Here is a 24,459-nt window from a genome sequence, read left to right on the forward strand (position 1 = left end):
AAGGAGAACATGCAAACTCCACACTGAAATGCCAACTAACCTAGCTGAAGCTCAAATCAACAACCTTCTTGCTGTGAGGCGACAGTGCTAAGCATTAAGCCACTGTGCTGCTGAAATACATCCTCGTTTCAACATAATAAAAAAAGTTACAGCACTACCAATTGACAGATTTTGTAAAAAATTGGTGCGTTTCTTCAAAGTTACATGTTGTAAAAGCTCACCTAACTTTGTCAAGATCTGACTTTTCATTTAGAATGCATTTAGGATGCATACATTTGTCTATAGACATTTTGTACATTTCCTTGTTATAGCTTTTAAATTGTTTGTCATTTTTAAGTCTAATTTTTAGATAATCATTGACCTAGACCAGAGATGCCCAAACTAGGCGCCTGCGGGCCAAAGTTGACCCATGGTAACCTTTGATTTGGTTTAGCTTTCCACTGCATTTCATACCTAGCGCCTGCTATTTCTTTAGTACCACCCCAGGTGAGGTTCCAAGCAAGCCATGCATTACCAAAATATGATGTATTGAAAATGCTGATCACCAATTGGTCTGTGAAAATTGTCACTAACAGCAACATTGGATTTGCAACATGAGACAGCAAACATTGCTATATTTAAAGACTTTCAATATTTATTTTTTCAAGTTTTTCACAGACATCTAGGGCAAAACATGTATTTTTCTATTTTACAGTGCAAATATTATGTGAATGTGTGAAAAATCAAATAAGCTACCATCTTGTATTTGGTTGAATAGCTCGATGACCTCTAAGCCACGAGCTCGTTATGATCAGACCTCTTATTAATGTGTCCTAACAGGTGCTCAAACTTAATTAGAGACACTTCAATGCATTAAAAAACATACATTAAAACATTTCCAGTCAATTGGACTCTTATTTATTAATTTATTATTCTTTTATTTTTATTGTGTCCTCAGATTGAGTTTATAAAATATGCATTTCAGATAATTGGTGAAAACATCTTTTAGTAAAATGGCTCCTGTTTCAAATGTTTCATGGTATTGAACATTAATTGAAATGGAAACTTTTTTTTGGATTACTTTGACTCAGAATCCAGAGAATTTGATCAGTAGGAGCCAAGGAGAAGACATTGAAGTCTGGAAAATGGTTTAGAAGGTTTAAGAAATCTGCAACGGTTTTAAATCACTTCAAACACAGTTTTGTTGCAGACCAGAATGTTTGATAATAAACCAGAATGTTTGAATGCTAACATATTTTTCATGAAAGAGACGTTTACATGCAGCAGTACGCGTTCACCTCTCTGGTAATTTCAATATTGTGCACTTGCTCCTGTGTAGCCACTTTCATCCTGTGCAGCTCCTGTTGAATTTGAACCAAATCTCTTCCAAAGTGAGCCGCCATCCTCTGATACTCCTGCATGCCCTCGGGAGCCCTTAATACACAGAAATATACATTCAAATGCACTAAGGAGTACAGTGACACTTTGATTTTCCTCATCTGTAAATATGGAAGCGCTCTCCTGGTTTTCTCTTACGCCATCTTTAAATAGCTTTCTAAACTGTAATAGATGCAGGAGCCAATAGACCTCACCTCTCCCTGAAGTTTGGCACTGTGTAGGCTGGTTCCGCCATCACCTCCGTGGCATGGACCTGCTCCTTCTTCACTACCTGAGAGCTTGATTTCCTGCCAGACACAATCACAATCATAACAACAATTTTAATTTGTTAATTTGTAAATGACAAATGTAAGTGTTCTACTTAAAACTATCTCCATGATAAAAAAAAAAGAAAAGATAAAATTATGCAGGAAAATGTAAGTTTTACAATTTAGGTACAACATTAAAAGACCTAACATTCCGTTTGCACTTATGGAATGTATGTGTAATGAAACAAAAGTAAAATTTTTTTAATGAGTTCTTTTTAAAATTGAAAATTGAACAAAGTTTTATTAATTTTTTATTAAGTTCATCTTAGGTCAGAAAACAACACTGTAAATAAAATATGCATAATATTGATACATATAGATGAAGTCAGAATTATTAACCCTCTTGTTTATTTTTTCCCCCAATTTCTGTTTAACAGAGAGACGATTTCTTCAACACATTTCTAAACATAATTGTTTTATTAACTCATTTATATCTGCTTTATTTTATCTTTGCCATGATGTCAGTAAATAATATTTTACTAGGTACTTTTTAAGACACTTCTGTACAGCTTAAAGTGACATTTAAAGGTTTAACTAGGTTAATTAGGTTAACTAGGTAGGTTAGGGTAATTAGGTATGTTATTATATAATGATGGTTTGTTCTGTAGACTATCGGAAAAAAATATAGCTTAAAGGGGCTAATAATTTTGACCTTAAAATGGGTTTCAAAAATTTTAAATCTGCTTTTATTCTAGCCGAGGGCTGTATATTAATATTAATAGAATGTTTATTTACTAATAGAGTGATTATTTACTTGATTTTACCTAAAATAAGCGAGCAACCCTGTTGCTTTTAAAAAACAATTAATTGACTTTACTTAAAGTGAAAATTTAAGTAAAATTTAAGTAAAATCAACTTAACAATTCCTAGTTACAATGGATTTACTTACTTTAAGTAAAGCCAACTTGTCACTTGTAAAGCAACAGGTTCACTTACTTTAAGAAAAGTAAAATAATAACTTTTATACAATGTAAAGTATTACTCTATATTAATTTCGAATATATATTGCCATAATGAATATTCTTTCTTTACATTGAACTTGGGAAAAATAACTACATTATAGCATACATTTAGATGCGTAACAAAGTTGTGTAAACAGACTCTAACAGGAAATGGCTACAAAAGCAGCATGTTTCATTCAACAGCACCAGCAAAGCTTTGAAAACATTCAGAATTTTTTGGAAAGCAAATAAAAATAAATGAATCCTTTTTTATAATTAAAAAGCTCTAACAGTGATCACTGTGGAGGAACAGAATGACTATAGCAACATAATCAATGTTATATTGTATATAAAAGCTTAAAACCTTCTCCATGCTTGTTACCCTCAAGTCAACAGCTCCCGCACTGAAGCATCTCTAAATCTCCCAACGCGATCACAATAAGCACAGCTGAGCGCCATGCTTCAGATTATATGTAATCAGATAATTTACTGTTCTCTCTTCTCACTGCTAATGAATGACATAATGCTAAGTTCTATCAATACACACATCTATACACCTAACATCAGCCATCTGAGTGTCCTGAGCCTTAAAACTTGAATGAATCAGCAAAGAGAGCAGCATTAGCATAAGCGAACTGCATTTTGTGGTCTTCCAGCCTGCTGAAGCCTCTGAGCCAATGCTCGGCCAGTCAGATTGAGCTCCAAATCACCCATCATCCCATACCTTGACTGATGGACAACATGTTTTGAGCTTTGTTGATGTGTTTGCTCCTGCCGATAAAGTGTTACACCCTTCGCAGGCATGACTGGAACACTCTGAAAAACACCTTTTGACCACACCAAAACTCTAAATCACCTTGAAAAAGGATTTATGTTGAACAAAAACGTGCAGTTAGGTAGGTTATACAGTTAAGAAAGTTCAAAATAAAGGTTCTTTATGGACATAGATGATTCTCTGGACAACATTTGACATCCACTGAAAGTTTTTGTTCCACAAAAGGTGCTTTAAAGGTTCACTGAAAAAAATGCAGGGTTCCACTCAATTTCTCTATGTTGTGCCAAGACAAATCGATTAAGTTAACTTGATCATTTTCACTAATTTCAGTGGATGGAACAAAACAATTAAGTTCTCTCTCAAAAAAACGTATGAGTTGTGTTGTTTCAGCTCATTCTATATAAGTAGTTTGAACAAACAGCAAATGTATTTTTTAGTGTTTTGTTCTTATTAAAATATTCTCTACATTCAGAAAAAAAAACTATTTAAGAACCATTTTCTGAAGGTTCTTTGGGGAAACAAAAGTGGTTCACTGTAAAAAAAACTGCCTTTGAGAACCTTTATTTTAAAGAGTGTTAGTTAATATTGTTTAATAAATGTAATTAACAGATCAATATATAGTTTGATCATTTTTATGATTCTGACGTACACAGTAGCCAAGTCATGAAATAAATCACATTATCAACATTCTACAGTCACACTTTCATCCACAGAATATGCATTTACTGCATATATTGCATAATTTTTTAACCCATCATATACTTTTATAGATTTTAACATGTAAGCTATTGTATTTGTACAGTGTGTCACTAAATTTATATACTGTACACACACACAGCCTGATTTTGAGACTTAGATTATTAAAGGTGATCAGGGTCAAAAATCTTTCAACTAAATTTTTGACATTTGATCAGGTCAGAACATCAACAAGCACTATTTTTTTAAATTGATGTATCTGCACACAGATATGAATACATACTGTACATGCAACATTTAACCGCTAAAGATATGTAGATGATGTTTCATTAACTTATTGGGTAAAGTATATTGCAAATAGAGACATGAATACATGCACGTAAATATGCATCTATCTTGCTTTTGAGTGTTCATGGACCAGCTTTGAACATTCCATTGTGGCGGAAGATTTACATATAGCAACCTATAGAAACTGAATAGAAATCAGTTACAGTTGCATGTATAATCTTTGGATATGTGACACAATGCTATCAATAACATCTGATGTGTGTGTGTGTGTGTGTGCATATGTATAATCAGATGATATGTTTATACATGAAGCAATCTCCCAACCTACCATTGTGTCATGTTATGTTTATCCATGAATGATTTTTAAATGATTTGCCTTAACTCTAATGACACAATCAAATTTCACACATTTAATTTAATCATTTTGGCCCGATAGCCTTCCATACTTGAAAACAACAATCAACCGAAGAAGCTAAACAAAATCGAACGACACATGTCTGAGAGGATTAAACGTTATCTGACATCACCCATAACTGATCTTTTATTAAAAGACATTTCATCACCCAAAAGAATATTCATACAAAACTAAGAGCTTTGAGCTTAATATTGGAAAATTCCCAAACTGACTAATGAGTTTAAGCTATGGTTAGGCTTAATTGAATTGCACTTTGAATTTAATTATGACTTAAGTAGCAATGTTAATTAAATGCAATCACTTTAAATATAATTACAAACCAGTCACGTGCAAGTAATACATTTATTGTATCAAATGGTTAAGTAGATTCTAGATAAATCCACCTAGCATAAACTGTGACTCATACTCTCATATGACAAAAAAAAAGAAAAAAAACGAATGCATATCAAATACTGTAAATTCTATTTTGGATACACTTTATTTTAAGTCATCCTTGTTATCCATGCAACTACTGACAGTTAATACTGACTACAGTTGATTACATGTACTAGCTATGTTATAAACAATTATAGAGTTAGTTATTTTTTTATTTATTTGCCTGTTGATTTAACAGGGACAATACACTTGACATTGTTTTACAAAGACTACCGATGTCACATACTGTACAAAGGGCATATAGCTAAAGAAAAGTTTCAGCCTTCATACTTATGTACAATTAATTTTAATTACTATAATAGTACATGGACAACTTTTTTTTCTTTAGCTGCTGGTTATTGTAAACTAGTAGCAAAACTACCTCTCCTCACATTCCAGCCTATCAGCAACACTCATGAACTCAAGAGCATCACATTACAGACAGAAAGTGAAAAGCTGACCCTTGAATAACTACACAAATTATAGACACAAACACACACAGAAAAATCTAATTAGGATCAAAAGAACGGGTGAAATCCTTTAGATATCCCTTTGACCTTAAGATATCAGTAGTATGACAGGCTACTATGAAAATAAGGTCTTGTAGAAACAAACAAACCAACTACTTTTTTATTGGTGCAGTTTTAAGATAAAACAATAACTAATAAACCACAACTCATAACAGTGACACTGAAATATGAGGAAGTAATACAATTAATGACATACATTTGCAATTATCTACAGTCCAGAATCATGTCAGGGCTAGATACCAGCATTATATTAATAAATCGCAACATTCAGTTAAAATCATACATGTATATATATCTAATACACTCAATATGATCATACACAGGATGTGTATCAATGCAAATCTGTTAACAGATTAATAAAATAAAGCTGAACTTACCCCAAGAGAAAAGAAGAGCTTTGAGTGTTGGGAGAGTACCCTGAAAGCAGTTGGAAGCCCCTGCTGATGGAACAAAAATAATGCGCTCACTTAGGGAATGTCTTCACTCAGCCGCCCCATGTAAGGATACTCTTAAGACTATATATAGCATTTACCTCAATTTTCACACCATTTCACCCACTGAAAGAGGAAAAGACAACACATTTACTGATAACAGGGTCAATCAATCAGTTGTTACACTTTAAGATATTTGATGAGTTTTAACACGCAAATAGGGTAACTAGCAGTTTACCTGGCATCACAACCTCTGACCAAATTCTCATTTGGAACTTGTAGAAATTAATATACTGTAAGTTCTTAGAAATTAATAAAGGAAATAAGCTGATTATGATGGCAATCAGGTTATTCAAAACCACATCGACATCTGGACAGGTTTGAAAATTGATTTAGGTTGGAAATAGTTTAAAAAATAGTTTAAAAAGTAGTTTATAATTTTGATTGATTTTGTTATGCTTTGGTTTGGTTTTATTTATAGTTTTCAAGTAAAAGTGATTTCCAAATAGATGCTGAAGTCGGCGTCCAAGGAGCCCTTTTAGGGTTTTAATCTACCCTCCCTGGACTGACCTGCAGTTGCCAACCTCTATTTTTAACAGGAGATAAAGCAAAGAGAGAAACTGTAAGTGACACCCTGCAGTTACAGTACTGCTGTAGAAGACATTAACTAATCAATACTGTATGGCAAAGCAACGCCTTGTAAAAAATAACAATATAAAAAATAATAATACTAAATAAAACAGAGGCTAGTAAAAGTTGAAAAAGCAAAACCAACAAACAAAAAATTTAAAACAATCAAATAAAAACAAAGAAATAAACATTAAATATGTTAAATAATAATAATAATAATAAAATAATTAAAAACATTTCATAGAAAGACAAAATATTAAAACTTTTAAATGAATTACTATGAACATGATGAGTTAAAATAAAAAATGAATGGACACAAAATATAGCTTAAACAAAAATAAGTAAGGTGCTGCTAATCAGGTATCTGAACTGATCGTCATCAGAAGATTGAGCAGCATATGGTTGAAGGTCAGGGCAACCATGACCCGATGTTTGGACATGGAAACTGGCTCTTGGCTCATAGAATGTCAGCTCACTGGAGGAAAGGAACCTGAGCTTGTGTGGGAGGTTTCAACAGTACAAACTAATTGGGCTCACCTCAATGCACAGTCTGGGATTTTGAACTCATTTTCTCAAGAAAGCTTCAATTTTCTTCTGCTTTGGAGTTGCCCATAGTGAGAGGCGGTGGGCTGGTGTGGGCTTTGTAATAACTCCCCAGCTCAACCGTCATGTGTTGGAGTCTTCCCTAGTAAACAAGACGATCACCTCGCTGTGTCTCCAGGTTGGGAATAGGTCTCTCCCTGTATATTGTGATTACAGGCCAGAGTACCCGGCCTTCTTCTATTTCTTGTGAGGGGCACAGGAAGGTGCAGCGACTGATGTCTTCAACTGTTGGACATTTATGCCCATGCAGGCAACAACAGTGTCATCTAGAGAGGAGTGAGTAGGAGGAATGGCCTTCTTTATCTGAATATGAGTGAAGTTTTGAGGAACAGGTTCTGTTGTTGGATTTCAGTGTTGGTCACAGACTGTCCATAACAAACGAGCATGAGGGTGTTCATCAGCTCAATTATCAACTTTGTGGTAATCTAATCTGATCTCTGACCATGTCATAGAAGCTTGAATAAAGAGAGAGGCAGAGCTGTAACTGTTGAATCCACTTGCAAATGGAGAAAACGGACAGACCTGAAATTTGAGGGCATTAAAGAAATTTGAGGGTCTGCTGGGAATATTTGGCTAAACCAGTGTTTCCCAACCCTGTTCCTGAAGGCACACCAACAGTACACATTTTCAATCTCTTCCTAATCAAACACACCTGAATCAACTCAGCAGAACATTAGAAGAGACTTCAAAACCTAAAATGAATGGGTCAGATAAGGGAGACATCCAAAATATGTACTGTTGGTGTGCCTCCAGGAACAGGAATGGGAAACACTGGGCTAAACTATATGTCAGAGGGATTTTCAAATATCTCCTCTGGAAGAACCAGGCCCTGAGAGAAGTTGGAAACATTGAAATCGAGTTGTTCATATTCTCAGACTTAATTGTTGAATCAGATGTAAGAAGCTGTGGCTTCAAGGCCCAGTGGTGGACACTGGAAGTGAGAGATGCCATCAAGCCAAAGGGGAAGTCCTATCAGGCCTGGTTGGCTTGTGGGACTCTCGAGGCAGATGATGGGAACTGACAGGCCAAGCGTGCTACAGCCTGTGCGGTTTCCAGGGAAATCTGAGTTAAGTCATGGAAGATGACCATCTGTCATTCACAGATTTAAGAGATTCTGGCAAGCCATCATTTGCCTTAAAGGGAAGCATTTCTTCACCATATTTATAGTAAAGCAGGGAGTTGTTGCCTACATTAAGAATGTTGTCAGGTGGTGAAAGGAACACTGAATAATTGAGAAATAATCTCAATTCCACTGGCACACCTTTTTTGATGAAGAAAAGATAGGGGATGCAGGGCAGTGGTGCAAGAGTTGACTCATCCATCACCCAAGCTAAAGTCACTGAATACCTCAAGTCTTCAGATGTGGATCTGAAGATCTTGCTTGACATGTCTTTATAATTTCATGTGGAGTTTGGGAGCAGTGCCCTTAGATAAGACAACTGTGGTGGTTGTTCCCCTTTTTAAGAAGGCGGACTAGAGGGTGTGTTCCAACTTCAGGTGGATCACACTCCTCAGCCACCCCAGAAAAGTCTATGCCAGGGCACTGGAGAGAAGGATCAAGCTGATAGTAGAACCACAGATTCAGGAGAAACTATGCGCTTTTTGTCCAGGCCATGGAACACTGGACCAGATACCTGAACCTACTTGAGGGTTCGTAGAATTTCTGACCTCTCTGGAATTGGAGAAGGGTTTCAACCCTTACCCCATAATGACATTCTGTAATGAGTGCATTAGGAGTATGGAGCCAATGGATGCATTTTTTCATCCATCAATACATTTTTGACCAGTTACCCCACAGGGGCAGATGTCTTACTAGGAAACATCCTGGTTACTAATGCAACCCCAGTTCCTCGAAGAAGGGAACAGAGACAGAGCAACTGGGTCTCCAGCTCTGACTGATTGGTTCTTCAGCGGCTTAAAAAATAAAACAAACAAAATTTAACTACTCGCTCGCTGGTTATATACTCTACTAATGATTAATCACCAGCACCTGCGGAGCTGAGCTCAGCCAAGTCGTTGGCATTCATTGGCCCGTTTTCTTACGCTTCAGAATGATTGGTCATCTAGCAAACTCCCAAAGTGTGAAGACACACATCTTCGTTCCTTTCTTCAGGAACGCTAACCAGGGCATTTCTTGCCAAGACATCTGCCCTTGTGGCACAGGCCACTGATAACTGGTTAAAATGGATTTATGGATGAAGCAATGTAATTATTTATAATAAATCAGTGGTCTGGATAAATATCAACACCAATAAATATTGCAACTAAGCCACCATAACTTGAACAAATTTTTATGACCTAAAATAATTTATAGTAATATTAAACAACAAATGACATAAAATTTGAACACATACAATGTTTTTATTGAGCATCTTCTGCTGTGGTCAACAGAGAAAGGGCGGATATGTGATCAAATCAAAAACAAAGATCACAAAAAATTCTTGACAAAAGCATTACGTCTTTAGTGGAGATTTTTGGGTTTGCAATACAGTATATTACCATCACTTCCCACAGCATCTTTGGTTTAGTTTGAAATAAAATACAACAAACAAGCAATCAAAAACAACAAACATATTTACAAAGAATGTACTAAATTCTTCATTTAACTAATTTGTAATTTCTGCTTGAAGTTAGTTTCAAACAGTTAATTAAAGTGCATCAGATCTCAGTAGTTTGAGTGAATTAAGCATAAGAGTGCATAGACATCCTTTGTGACTGTGCATTTTATCATTCAGCATAAGCAATAAGATGTTGTACAGCACTTCAATATTACTGTAATAAATGCAAACAAAGCTGTAATACACATCACAGGAAAATACAGTGTGGGAAAAAACACCATTACAGCAAGTTTGAAAGGAATGTTCTACTGCCTGATGACTAAACAAAAAAAATCTACGAACATTGAGAGTGGCATTCAGAAATCAACTGAAAAAATAAAAGCACAGCAAGTAGTTTTGAATGAATAAAATAAGAGTTTTGCACTGTTAAAATCACATCTTCAAAAAGGAAAATAGAAATCTTCTAAAATGTACATTCTTAAAAGCTTTCAGTTCAAATTCAGTGCTGCTCAACAGGAGTGAAAAACCCTGACCCTGATCACTTCAAAAGAACCAGATTTAGAACAGTAAGTACCTGCATTCCTCCCATTAAAATATACACAAGAATTTCAAACATTTTAATTTAAACATAAAAAACCTCTAACACATGTCACTCCTTTTTAAATTTACACAGACAGTAAAGATGTTTGCTGAATATCAATAAATAAGCATGTTTTGCAGCACTGAGGCAGGAGTTTGAGTTGACGTCATAGAGGAGTGTTTATAGTAAAGGCACATCATTACAGCTACTGCTTCATTTGGTTGAGTTAATCTGCATCATTGATCATGCTTGTACTGTCCGCGTCATCGAAGTTGCGCTGGTAACGTACAGGGGAATTGAATCGGTGCTTGTTTTTCTGGTACAGTATGAAGCCAACAGCAGCAGCGAGGATGAAGACTATGATGATGAAAAAGATCAGAGCCACGGGGGTTCCCGGATCTGAACAAAAACATTTCATGAACGTCATTTATGTTGAAATATGCAAAATCCTAAAACATTTCAATTTTAATCTCTCACGGACACACACATGGAAACAATAGAAATGGAACAAGTTGCATGTATAAAGAAGAGAAACAATTATGCTTATAAATAAAACAACATTATATACAGCTTTAAACAGTAATAATAATACAGAAATAAACAATGGAAATGCAATCAATTCTTGATTATTAAAAAGAAAATAAACTACAAATAATCATGTTATAACAATAAAATCACATATGAAAATAAAATGTTTAACAAAAAATATAAAAAGCAATAAATTAGACCATAAACTATAATTAAAATATAAAATATTATATAAAATAAATAAACAAAAGTAGATTAACAAAAATATGTATAAATGCTACTTTAAAAAATAACAAATATAAAAAACAAATACGATACAATAAATTACAAACTAAATAAAGTGAGGGAAGTTATTTACTTATTAATACTTAATAATTAGTTATTTACTTTTTAATTACCCCCCTTCTTTGTGTGTACAGTTGAAGTCAGAATTATTAGCCCCCCCCCCCTTTGAATTATTATATAGTTTTTATATTTCCCAAATGATGTTTAACAGAGCAAGGAAGTTTTCAAAGTATGTCTGATAATATTTTTTTCTTCTGCAGAAAGCCTTATTTGTTTTATTTCAGCTAGAATGAAAGCAGTTTTTAAGTTTTTAAAATCCATTTTAAGGCCCAAATTATTAGCCCCTTTAAGCTATTTTTTTCGATAGTCTACAGAACAAACCATCACTATCCAATAACTTGCCTTATTACCCTAACCTGCATAGTTAACCTAATTAACCTAGTTAAGCCTTTAAATGTCACTTTAAGCTGTATAGAAGTGTCTTAAAAAATATATAGTAAAATATTATTTACTGACATCATGGCAAAGATAAAGTAAATCAGTTATTAAAACTATTATGTTTAGAAACGTGTTGGAAAAATCTTCTCTCCGTTAAACAGAAATTGGAGAAAAAAAAATAAACAGGGGGTAATAAATCATCAGACTTCAACTGTATATATACTGTATATATTTTTTCTACTAAGATTAAAATAAATGTTTAATAAACAACTCTAAAATTAAAGAAATAAATTAGAGTGTAACAATTATTAATGTTAATTTAAGTTATTTAATACAATTAAAACATATTAATAACATAAATATTCATTTAATACTACTAATATACACAGTAATTTCACTTGTCACCATGATAATACAATATAAAGTATGGTTACACAGTTTATATTTCATAAAGCAAAAAACATTATGGTCTTAAAAAATTCTATATACAGTTAAAGTCAGAATAATTAGCCCTCCTGAATTATTAGCCCTCCTGTATATTTTTCCCCAATTTATGATTTTTCAACACATTTCCAAACATAATAGTTTTGATAGACACTTCTATACAGCTTAAAGTGACATTTAAAAGATTAACTAGGTTAATTAGGTTAACTAGTCAAGTAAGGGTGATTAGGCAAATCATTGTATAATGATGGTTTGTTCTGTAGACTATCGAAAAAAAAAAAAAACATTGCTTAAGGGGGGTAATAATATTGACCATAAAATGTTTAATAATAATAATAAAAACTGCTTTTATTCTTGTTGAAATAAAAATAAGAGTTTGTCCAGAAGAAAAAAATATTATGAGAAATTCTGTGAAAAATTCCTTGCTCTGTTAAACATCAATTGTGGATATGAATTATTATAAGGAGTGGTACTACTATTATATTTAAAATGCATTGCCCGTTGAATAGGAGAGATTCAGGGACTTACGGGCAGGGGCTTTGCAGACAACTCTGCTTCGGCTGTTGGAGCAGGAGGCTTGAGTCCAGGAGCCACCGCTAGAGAGCATGACTGCACACAACTGTGTGCTGTCAGAAGAATGCTGAGCCTTTGATTTTGACAAATCCCAGCTGGAAAAGTCAAGTTCACTGCCATCCTGCCAGCCCGTGGGCTTACCTTGTACAAGATTCATACAGCTCAAATCAGTTCACCTCAATCGTAAACATAAATATTTACATCACACTATTAAAAAGGATCCATTAGTAAAGTATAACATTATTGAAGATGGGTGGTTGAAATATTGGAAAACTTTAAGTAATTCAATGAAGCGAAGTCAATTATTCTGCTTATGCTATGGTTACTACACTTCCTATTCACATGTTGTAAGACATTTGTCAAGTTTTTGTCCATAAATTGCTCTGTGTTCCAATGTTCTTACAAATACAGTATCAACCAAAGCCTGCAGTTGAAATAGTAGTGATATGGAACAAAAATGGATATGGGTGTTTATCTGACAATATTGGCACACCTTTGAGTGTTTATGATCATTTAATAACGAGTTGTTGAAATCCAAATGTATTAACATGCACTGTGAGTAAACAATTATTACTGAACGACTCTATTTTTAAAAGTTCACATGAACTGGAAGCTGCAACCGTTGCTTTTTGTTTCGTATTGTGACGCAGTTCCTAGAGAAACAGAATATTAAATGAGAAAACAGCTTGTTTTTTCTACCGCAGGCTGAATGGATGAAGTAAAGTAGGCATTTCATTCAAGAGAGTGGTTGAAACCTAACAGAGACCTGCTCCAAGACAGACAGTTGGAGGTGCGTGGTAAAGTATGTTAACCCCACTCAACACCTAAGACAGAATTAATATGTCTTTAAAAAAAAGGAAGTGCGTTTTTTTTAGATTTCAATTTAAGATTACATGAACAAATCTTTTTTTTTTTCTAAATGACATGCACAGATGAATTGCTCACCACAAAACTAGCAATGTGAGCAAACAAAATCATATGGTTAGTTTTGATTTCATTTGTATTTTAATAACTAATTGAACGAGCAAAACAACAATGAATAAAAAATGTAATGAATCTACTGTTCATGGTCATGTTTGTAAATACATTAACTAATGAAACCTTACTATAAAGTGTTACCAACATGTTTATACTATGTAAATGAAGCATATGTGAATATAAAGAATAAATACTTAATTTACCTTTGGAGTCAACGATGAGCGCCAGCCACACTCGACTGGTGATGGAAGGGTTTTTATTTATATAATCAGAAACAAAATCATTCTCCTCTTTACTCTTGATGGTTAACAGATTGGAGGATGTATCTGTCATAGCCAAAGGAGAAACACAAGATTACCTTTCAGATTTATGTTAAACCGCTTTGACACAATCTACATTAAGATAAATGAATGAACGAATTATTTAAACTTAATGGTTTATACAGTTTAAAAGGATTATATTGTAGTTGGGTTTAGGGAAAAGGTTTCTAAAAATACAAAGCAGAAAATTCATACAAATTTATCTCAAGCTAAGAGAACAGACCCACAGATAACTGTTCAAAGAAAACACTTTAGTATAGGAACAAACAAAGACTTTTAACTGTGACTGTTTTCCTCTAAAAGCTTCTAATTAACTGCTTAAGACAATTGTTGTTGTGGTGTTTAAAACATCAGATAATGCACAAAAATAATTAATTTATGCTTTATAAAATAAGTACTACACACACATCTGGCCAATATGGCTAGAGACTGTACTCTCATTCCAGTAATCCTTGATTATTATGGTGGAATGAGAGTATAGTTCCTAGCCACATCGGCCTAGAAAATAGCTATTTTATTTTTCATCTGTCTTTAGTACATGATTTAACAACACAAGAGTATGCATGGACAAGGTATACCACGGTTTGGAAAAGCCAAGGTTTTAAAACCGCCAAAATTTTCTGTAATACCATTCCTAAGGCATGTGCAAGGCTTATAATATATCCAAAGATGCTGTTTAAAACTGTAAAGAAATCTGTGTTTTTGAAACTAATGAAGACAGCAGAAGTCAATGATTTATTTTCATTATTCAGACTGACATGTTTACAGTTCCAAAATATAAATCTTTTCAAAAAATAAAATATATTGTTTTCAAAGGGAAAAAAAGTTTTTGTTTTTTACCCAGACATTTAAAAAGAACTTATTTTAGAGCAGTAATCACAATACTGTGATACCGTGAAACCGTGATATTTTTATCCAAGGTTATCGTACCGTCAGAATCTTATACCGGCCCATGCCTACACAAGAGTCAAGCTTTAAACAGGAAAAATACTCTTTGGTCACTCTTTTGGTCACTCTTTGAGCGAGATGCTAATGGGCTAATCTGAATCAATGATCTTAGACAAAAATGCTCCTGCAAGATCTGGAGATTGGCTGAATGGATTCAAAAATGGCAAAACTGCACTGTTTAACTACAGGGAACTTGTAAAAGGAGCCAATTTTTTTAAAAAAAGCAAAGTGTTCCTTTAATAATGGTTAAAAAGGTTTAATATTTATTAACTGGATTATAAACCTGTTGGCAGTTGAGTGGATTGGAATGGAGTGGACTATTCTGCACTTCTACTCTATACTGCTCAGTGAGTGCCATCTTTCGGATGAGACGTTAAACCGAGGTCCTGACTCTGTGTGGTCATTAAAAATCCCAGGATGTCCTTCGAAGAGTAAGGGTTTAACCCCAGCATTCCGGCCAAATAATATAGTTTTATAGTAAATATAGTTTCTATGACAAATTTTCTAATTTATTTAATAATGTTTAAAAATGACTAAAAATTATTATAAAATGTAAAAAAGAAAATCTGTGTTAGTCAATATAAAGCAATATTTTCATTACAATAAAAACAAAACAATCTATTTTATAACAGAATTACACTAGTTGTTGCCTTGGTTTGCTCGCCGATGTCTTCTGCAGAGTCCCCTATCTGTCTGTTGACAGTATTTAAATAGATTCATTTAAAACATTTAATTGAAAGATTTAATTTCAGTTAATTTTTATTGCAGCTCATCAATAACACAAAGAGTTTAAGTCAAATTAGAAATGACGATCTCTGTGTTAAAGGCATTCGACCCAACCCTCTCCATTAGACTCACTCTCCTCTCAGATGGGATGGTGAGCCAAATCAAAGGTTACAATGGGCCAACAACTTTGGGTATCTCTGTTCTAGATCAACATTCGTATTGAACTGATTTAAAACATAATTAAAAGTGATTCAAACTGAACAAAAAAACCTTTCTGTGGAACTGCTTGATGTGCTAAACTTGTTTCATTCAGATGAAACCTAATGTGAGATTTTACTGCTTGAAAAAGATCAAATCAAACACTGCTTTCTTCAACACAATCTGCACTATATAAATCTCTATGGTAATAAAGGTGATTTGACATGTTTTGAATTCAACCAAGAAAGTTGACTGATGACAAGAGAGCTAGCAGAAATACAGAGTATATAATTTTGTTACCGGGTCAATAATCCTAACTTTAAACATAAGCATTTATTGGCTGATACTGATATGGCAGCTAATATATTGTGCATCGCTAAATAAATATGTAATGAAAACAAGCTTTTATTTCAGATTTTGGTAAGTTTGCCAAGAGTTTGACAATGTATAGTGGTTTAAAAACACAATAAAATGTCTGATATATACAAAATAGCAATCCAGGTCATCTACAGTAAACTCACCCAGACTCTGACACACATTCTTGGCATCATCCATGGTGAAGACAGAGTAGTTGTATGTATTGAAATTATAACAGTGATCTTTAAACAGGACCCACGAGGACTGACCATCACTTTTGGGACAACTGCTGCTGGATTTAGAAGAGCGAGCAGGAGTTCCTAAAAAAAAAAAAACCCCACAGAGAAATGACTTTCAGGGTACGTTCACGCAACAAAGGTGACTAAAAATGGAAACTTTTTCCTTTGTGTTTTGCAAAGTTTTAAGAACAAACACTTTAAGTACAAACACATTTCACAAAGATCCACAAAAACAACCAAAAATAGGGATGTGTCGATTTACTAGGCTATTGAAAACAACATCAATGGTTTTTGGATGAAAAGGAAATGCTAAAACACTACCAGAAAATAGATGCCACATTGCCCTCCCCAGCAGTCAGATGTCAATCTTGCTTTAGACAACATGCTTTTGAATGCAAACTCAGTCCTGGAGGGCCGGCGTCCTGCATAGTTTAGTTCCAACCAAAATCAGACACACCTGGGCTAGCTAATGAAGCTCTACTAGGCTTTCTAGAAATGTCCTGGCAGTTGTATTGATGCAAGTTAGAGCTAAACTCTGCAGGACACTGATACTCTAGGACTGGGTTTGGGCACCCCTGATGTTGACTGTGTGAACATGTCCTCCAAATGGTGCATCAGTCTTAGCCGAGCACTTATTTAACTTTGATGTTTGACTGCTATAAATGCTAATGCTAAAATGATAAATGCTATAAATGTCAATGCTAAAATGATAAATGCTATAAATGATAGGCCTAATGTGTGCATTTGAGGCTCTGGCATGATTGTGGATTATAAAACAACTTAAAACTATTTTTGGTCACAGAGAAGAGCAAGTCACTGGCAGCGTGAATGAACCAAATGTCAAATGATGCATTATCCTTCTATTTTTCTAAGTGAAGGAAGCAATAGCGGGTCTCTGCAATTCATTTTTGTTTGTTTCTCAATAAAACAATTATTGACTATGATTATATAAAAATGTTCAACTCTGTATTTTCAAGAACTGCTAAGTTCAATAACTGACTTATGTTTTGCCTACTGTATAATGATGAAGTATTGGGAAGAATAATACATTTAATTTTGTTCTAAAACAATTATGTCCAGTCAGTTGTGATAATTTTGATAGAACAATAAAAAGTTTTATTGTTTTATTAAATTTATATTCAATTAGACTTATTTATTAATATTACTTTTTTTTTATTAGCAACATTTTTGTGAAATTAAAAAAACTCTGTTAATACAATGACCATTACAAGTTAATTAACTAAATTTTAAAGTTTCGTTTTGGTTCTACAATTTTCATTTTGGTGCTTCTTTTTATGTTTACAAAAACATTCTTTAAAAAAAAAAACAATTTAAATGTGTTTTAAGAACTACAAACTGCTATTGTCCTTAATGCATAACTTTGAAATCTAAAGCCTTAGTATTGTTAGGCTGCATTAAATCAGGGCACCTGGAAATGGAAACAAGTCCCAAAAATCTTGGATCCAGCCTGTATCCAGAGCAGGTGGTTGTCATGGTCATTTAGGGTTCAAGAGCACAAGACTGATTCCTACAAAGACCTAAGAGACAGACGAGTCTCTGCATGGATCCCTTCAGCTAGTCTGAACATCTGCTGGTGACCTACTTGGATCTGCAACTTCTCCACAACAATTTCTCAAGCCTTGCAATGTCTTTTAGACTGCAGTTATGTTCCTTTAAGTCTGGCCAGTGAAGAACAAGTTCCCCTGATTAAGCCTTTTTTACGATATCTCCTAAGATTTGTTCTCCAATTCCATCAGTTGGAGGAGTTTTGTTGCTTGCCAAAGCAACCCCTTGGTTGGGGTTAGTGGAAATGCTCTTCAGTGGATCATCCTTCAACTGTGACATTTGAAAAAAACTGAACTGAATCAGTTTTAAATTGAACTAGAACTAGACCAGGATTCTAGCACTACTCTAATCCCTGCCTGATAGGTTGAATAGGTTACACAACCTGAAACATCTAATTGGTTTGTTATTCTCTTTTTTCCCATCTGTTAAGCTGTTTGACACAATCTTGTAGAAGCGAAATAAAGATGACTTTACTTGTTAAGCCAAAATGCTAAACCATTTCTTATGTAAATGACCTCTCATATTGATCATTTCAGAACAACAACAGTTGTGTTATTGTATATTGGTCGTACCCTCATTGATGTGGTTATAACAGATGGCTCCTTGTTGTGTTGCATGGCAGTTGACGGCTGACCAGTTGCCTGTGGAGTCAATAAACATACACTTTTCCTCTGAATCACGTCCGTCATCCTCAAATCCATCTGATTTGAATTTCACAGCAGTCCCATCCGACCACTCAAATGGCCATCCGCTTACCTAAAGAAACAGACAAATGGCAGAAATTGAGGATGCAATTTGGTTCATAGCAATTATTTTCTAACATTTTTATTACTATTATCACAAAAAATTGCATACATCTTGTTTGGAGAGACCGATCCACAGTGAAAAGCCGTCCCTTTTGGCGATCAGTGCCATGTTTTCATTAGTGGTTTTGTCGGTAATGCTGGCAAGATGGCCGCCATTACTGCCACACTCTTGAAGTGCCTGATACCAGTTCAATTTCTTAGCCACTCGACGGTACCTTATGTCATGTGGAGTATTAATGTCAAGCACACCCTTCAGGAATTCATCTTTGGTCTCTGTAAACATAATTTTTGTTGAACATTTATATATGTGTGGGACAGACAATACAAAGATTTATTTTTTTTTTACTTAAACTTGAACTTTTTTTAAATTTAAACTTTAATTAAAGCAGAGCACATAAAAGTTTAATTAAATAAAGATGTAAATAAAGCTGTTCTTTTTTTCTTCAAAAGCATCATATTTTCCACAAAAAATATTAAGCATCGAACTGCAAAATGTTTTTAACCTTAATAATAACTAAGATGGCAGGACATGCACAAATGATAGATTAATGTTAAATTAAATATTATGATTAATATTTAATTAATTAAATGTCAGAATTAAAATTTCAAAATAGAAAACAAGAGTTTGAATTATAATAATATGTAAAATTAGTACAGTTTTCGTAGTATTCCCCCAATACTAACAAATTCATTTTCCTTTTGGAGATCACTTAAAGATTTAGGGCCCTATCATACACCCGGCGCAATAAGGCGCAAGACGTGTTTTCCCCTATGCATTGCTATTTTCAGAACAGTGCAACCTTAACTTTCCCGTTTGCCGCCACATTGATTAACTAGCAAATTCATTTGCGCCCCTTGTGGACTCATGGGTGTTCCAATCTAGAAAAGAGGTGTGTTAAGGCGCCTTGTTGGCGTGTTGCTATTTTAAGGTCTAAAGTAAAGTGCAGAGCGTGTTAGTTGTGCTCCTCGCTTACACATTGCTTAATACAAACAGGATGTACAGCAATACGCAAATACCTCTACAAATGAAAAACCATTAAAGGAATAAAATAATACAAAATATATTATTTTCTACATAAATTTAAAAACCACTGCCTCCATGCCTTCTTCACCTCGGGAGGGCTTTTTTCAGTTTATTTATGACAACTTGCTTTTGTATAATATTATTATTATTATTAGTAGTAGTATTCATTATATGCATATTTATATTTGTTTTATTAAAAACAAGCTTAGATTTGTCCACCTGTCAGAATTTAGACCATATGGGCCATAACACGCGTGTTTGGATAAAACTCCACACTTCGTTATTATTGCTCATTCATTCGTTTGCTGGAAATTAGATCTGAATTTAGAAATAGTTTTGAAACAAATCTTTGCACTTAACAAGCTAAATTAATTATGTAGGCTAATAGATGTACAATACTGTTTCCTTATCCACGAAAGAGAGAAATAGAAAGTAAAGGTCGATTAGAGGAGGCTCATTCTGTATCCTCGAGCTGCAGAAGGTCTGTTTTCTCACTAGTGAAGCATTTAGTTTTTCCACTTATAAAGTGGGCCATGTAAATAACAAATGCACCAAGGCATGACTCAACTGACTTTTAAAGGGAATGAGAGATGAAACTCTGATTGGTTTATTCTCAAAACACACCCATAACTCATTAAGAGAACAAGCTCAACCCTGTTAGACTATGTGCTGCAGCGCAGAGCGTATTTTTCAGTCCTCAAAATAACAAAAGCTGATTCAAACAAGCCCTTAATGCTTTTGGGCCCTTAGCTTTACACCTGTTTCACACCACAAGCAAAAGCACAGCGTGAGCAGGGCGTGAGCAGCGCGTATAGAGATCAGAAGCAGCGCGCAAGTGTTTGACTTTCACACCAACTGCGTCTGCAGCGCGCAGCTCATTGGCAGCTGCTGCACAGATCAATCTTTCTCGGTCTATTCTATCCAGTTACTTATCTATCTATAAATACTTTTTTTTTTACTTTTCATATGCACCAAGGCCCGCAGCAACTTCCTCCTAAGCTGTTTCCTTAACCTGCAAGTCAATATTTTACAAATTATATAGATAATAAAGACTGTATGCTTCTCATACTCTGAGGAGTGTCATTCATGTCATTTCAGGTGCATTCAGTTAGAAGACAATTGCCTGTGATATCATGTCATTTTGTTTTTGATTGTCAGGATGATGTAGACCTATAGTTACAATAATAATTATACAATATAGTTATAATGATATTTATACATGATCAAACTAGTGTGCAACTTACTAAGCAAAACTAATACTAAAATTGTTTTAAATTTGGTTTTGTAGTTTAGGCCCAGATTATAATTTGTTGCTTTTTTTATTCGTTTAAGTTCATTTGATTGACTACATAAAAATCAGTGGATATTATCGATGCATTTATTGTGTAAAACTGCTACTTTTTACTGTCATTCAATGTGCTTTTGGTCATTATCAATTTAATTGTGCGTGAGCAGGCGGCAAAAATAGACCCAGTGCCAAAACTATCGCATCACTGCTGCTTCAGCGATGCTCGCGCTGATACGCTGCGTCTGGGTGCAGTATGAAAGCTCTAATCATTTAGGATGGATGCCGAAAAAAACATGCGCTGCTCACGCTTGCGGTGTGAAACAGGCTTTAGACTTTGCACCTAGATAGAATAGAGCCCTTAAATGTTATTTAGTTGTTTTTCTACATTTTAAATATGAAGATTAATTATACAATGAAAAATTTGTCATTTTTATCTATGGACATGTGAACAGATATCCATAAAGCAATAAAAAAAATTATTATACAAATATTTGCATCTCTTAAACTTAAAATTCTAAAAGTATATATTAAGGGAAAACTCGTTTTTGCTGCTTTACCGTTTTCAATCTTGCACACCACAATACTTCGCTGTTTAAAAACATCGAGATGTTGTTTTGAAATGGTTTCCCATTCCCCCTTCAAGTTGAGGCCAACAATTGAGTTTGTGATGTTCGGTCTTTCACCATATTTCCAGTTGGAGAACTGCACATTAGTGCCATCCAGCCATTTCAGCTGCTCATCTATAAAAAAAGAGATCATACAGGGCAAAAATTAGCAGCTATATATATATTGACCGATAGAAAGAGCAAGATACAATAGCACAACTTATTGATTTGCACCAGACACTTTCTTATAAACAATCCATGTTTGTGGAAAACATTGTGAAATTCAGTGTGCGTCACACTTGATAAACGATTTCCTCTCTGTGTGTATGTATATAAATACATAAAGTGAGGGCTTGACATTAACTTTTTTGATCACCAGCCACAGTGGCTAGTGGTTTTCTAATGATACTAGCCACTCGCCAATTTCACTAGCCAATATAATTTATATGCATAAATTTGACTTTGGCACGCTAAAAATTACTATAGTTTAAATTGTGTTATGTCAACTAAATTTAACCTATTTATTCACATGACTTTTTAGGGCTCAACACTAGGGATTTACCAGTTTATTCTCTGGCCACACCAAACTAATTATTTCCTTGCCACAAATTTTAAATAATGTGTCAAAACACATTGCTGTATAGCTGTATACATACACTTTTTATTCAACAAAAATGTTCTTAAAAAAAACAATTGACATTTAAAAAAAGTATTCTCATGTAACTAAAACTATACACAGCAGTCTGTCCAGGCTAAAGGTCTCAGATCACCTAGTAACTAGCTATTTATAAATGGAGAGTTAATCTCCTATTAAAGTAATGCTATTGTAAAGAACGATAATTAAATCATATTAACAAAAATAACTGCAAGCAAAAGAAAGCAGGTGAAAAACATTCTGTGAAAGAATGATCACGTGCACACTGTTAACGTAAGCCCATTAATAATCTGTTTATAGATTGGTAAAAGCAAAAGAGGCAACCGCTGCTGCATACAAAAAAATCTGGAGCTCTTGAAAGCCACAGGACTGTACGTGCATGAGAATCGCTTTTTCCAGTCTATTTCAAAGAGGCAAAATTTCAATGTTTTGCGCAAGAAAACGGGACACCCTCTCATTTGGTATTCACCTGCTTTCTTTTGCTCGTGCAAACACTTAACAGTCATGCTGCTTCTTGACTCTAAGAGCACATTTGCACACATATTGACAAACAGTCTTAAACTAAAATTCTAATCTTTAGGGAAGAGGCAGCTCTAGCAATTTAAAAATTATTTTCAACCAGCCAAAGTAACTAGTGGGGTTGTCTTTTTTATGCCCGGAAATGACTTTACCCAAAAGATAGTAAGATTATGTATAAGAGGCACCATGATGAAAACAAACAACCATGCTTTTACTTACCTTTGAACAAAAAGTGGCAGTCAGAATTTGCCAGTGGGGTAAATGTGTGTGTGTGTTGTGAGTGCATGTTATGCAAGCATAAAAAAAAAACTGCTAAACTAACTTGTCAAGGTATCGATGTATTGCTAATCTTTGGTGATTTTAAGTGCTTCCTTAAACTTCATTTGTAAATTGCTTTGGGCTAAAACCTCTGCTAAATGACTAAATGTAAATGGGAAGGATTTATTTCCTTATCATGCGTGCATTACAAATGGTTGTGAAATGTAGTTTACAGGACCAGACAAAGATGTCTGACATTCTTCCTACTATACAGTAATGAAATGTGTATCCTTCTGTCATAGATTCTTCATGAATTGTGAACAACAGTATGTTACTCTAGACAGTTGTGCAGTGGGAAAACAAAACTGATCCAAAACTCAAACATAAAACTAAACGACAGATATCATATTTATTTTGTTTTTCCCTCTCTTACAATTGTTTCCTATTGTGTTCAGGGAAAAATGTTAAAAGTATCCTGCAGATAAATAAAATGAAAAAAATACAGCCTACATTTTTGACAGTTTTCCCTCTTATTCAGTAGCAGCTAGTGAAAATTTAAAAGTGAGATTTTGGGAACAAGATTTAAATTTAGCAGGAACAAAAAGAGCAAATAAACAGAGTAAATAAATAGATGGAGTGGTTAGATGCGGAACAAAATGCATTGGGGCAGACCTCTACTGTAGTCAACCAATGGTATTGTGGTTGTCAAGTACTTGTGCATACAAAAACTGCACGTGATACGCTTTCAAAAATCATCACCGTTTTCACAAGATTGTATTCGTACTTTAGCAAAAGTTGTCATTTTCAGGCCCTCAAAATGTCGCTTTCATTTAAATGAATAACCAAAAAAGTTTTCAGTTTTTAGCAAACACCGCTAAGATACTGTGACACACCTCACAAGAGTGAACATTAGGAAGTGACCTAATTACCTGTCTTGTTTGTGCTCATTCCCAGCCAAACAAACAATGCCAAGTCTTTGAATGGCTGCAACTGCTGCCTAATGAAGTTATTCTCCGCTTCATCTCGAATGGTCAAGGTATCTCCAGACTTGTCTAAAACACATACACGATTTCCATAAATCATCCCCAAGTTGTTCAGATATGATATTTGATAATGCTTCTTCGAAATCAGTAAACACTGGCAGTGGTGTTTATAGTC

At 34.3% G+C, this 24,459-nt stretch overlaps 2 protein-coding genes across 5 annotated transcripts in view; both read right to left on the reverse strand.

Moving 5' to 3' along the window:
- myom2a (myomesin 2a) overlaps window positions 1-6,222 on the reverse strand; it is a 46,678-nt gene extending 40,456 nt beyond the window's left edge. For 2 of the 3 annotated variants that reach the window (XM_056468291.1, XM_056468289.1), the window contains exons 1-4: window positions 6,122-6,222; window positions 3,351-3,453; window positions 1,572-1,664; window positions 1,278-1,413 (exon numbers count right to left, since the gene is read on the reverse strand). In XM_056468291.1, coding sequence (XP_056324266.1) covers window positions 1,278-1,413; window positions 1,572-1,664; window positions 3,351-3,430 — 309 coding nt within the window. In that variant the 5' untranslated portion in view covers window positions 3,431-3,453; window positions 6,122-6,222. The remainder of the gene's footprint in view (window positions 1-1,277; window positions 1,414-1,571; window positions 1,665-3,350; window positions 3,454-6,121) is intronic. The other variant, XM_056468290.1, reaches the window with a different exon arrangement.
- A 3,527-nt stretch (window positions 6,223-9,749) lies between these two features.
- Window positions 9,750-24,459, reverse strand: part of ly75 (lymphocyte antigen 75) — a 65,742-nt gene continuing 51,032 nt past the window's right edge. For both annotated transcript variants that reach the window (XM_056467716.1, XM_056467715.1), the window contains exons 28-35: window positions 24,231-24,353; window positions 21,822-22,004; window positions 19,002-19,225; window positions 18,719-18,902; window positions 16,506-16,661; window positions 13,996-14,118; window positions 12,770-12,955; window positions 9,750-10,945 (exon numbers count right to left, since the gene is read on the reverse strand). In XM_056467716.1, the coding sequence (XP_056323691.1) occupies window positions 10,773-10,945; window positions 12,770-12,955; window positions 13,996-14,118; window positions 16,506-16,661; window positions 18,719-18,902; window positions 19,002-19,225; window positions 21,822-22,004; window positions 24,231-24,353 (1,352 nt within the window). In that variant the 3' untranslated portion in view covers window positions 9,750-10,772. The remainder of the gene's footprint in view (window positions 10,946-12,769; window positions 12,956-13,995; window positions 14,119-16,505; window positions 16,662-18,718; window positions 18,903-19,001; window positions 19,226-21,821; window positions 22,005-24,230; window positions 24,354-24,459) is intronic.

This window comes from Danio aesculapii, chromosome 11, assembly GCF_903798145.1.
Source record: "Danio aesculapii chromosome 11, fDanAes4.1, whole genome shotgun sequence".
NCBI classification, from domain to species: domain Eukaryota; kingdom Metazoa; phylum Chordata; class Actinopteri; order Cypriniformes; family Danionidae; genus Danio; species Danio aesculapii.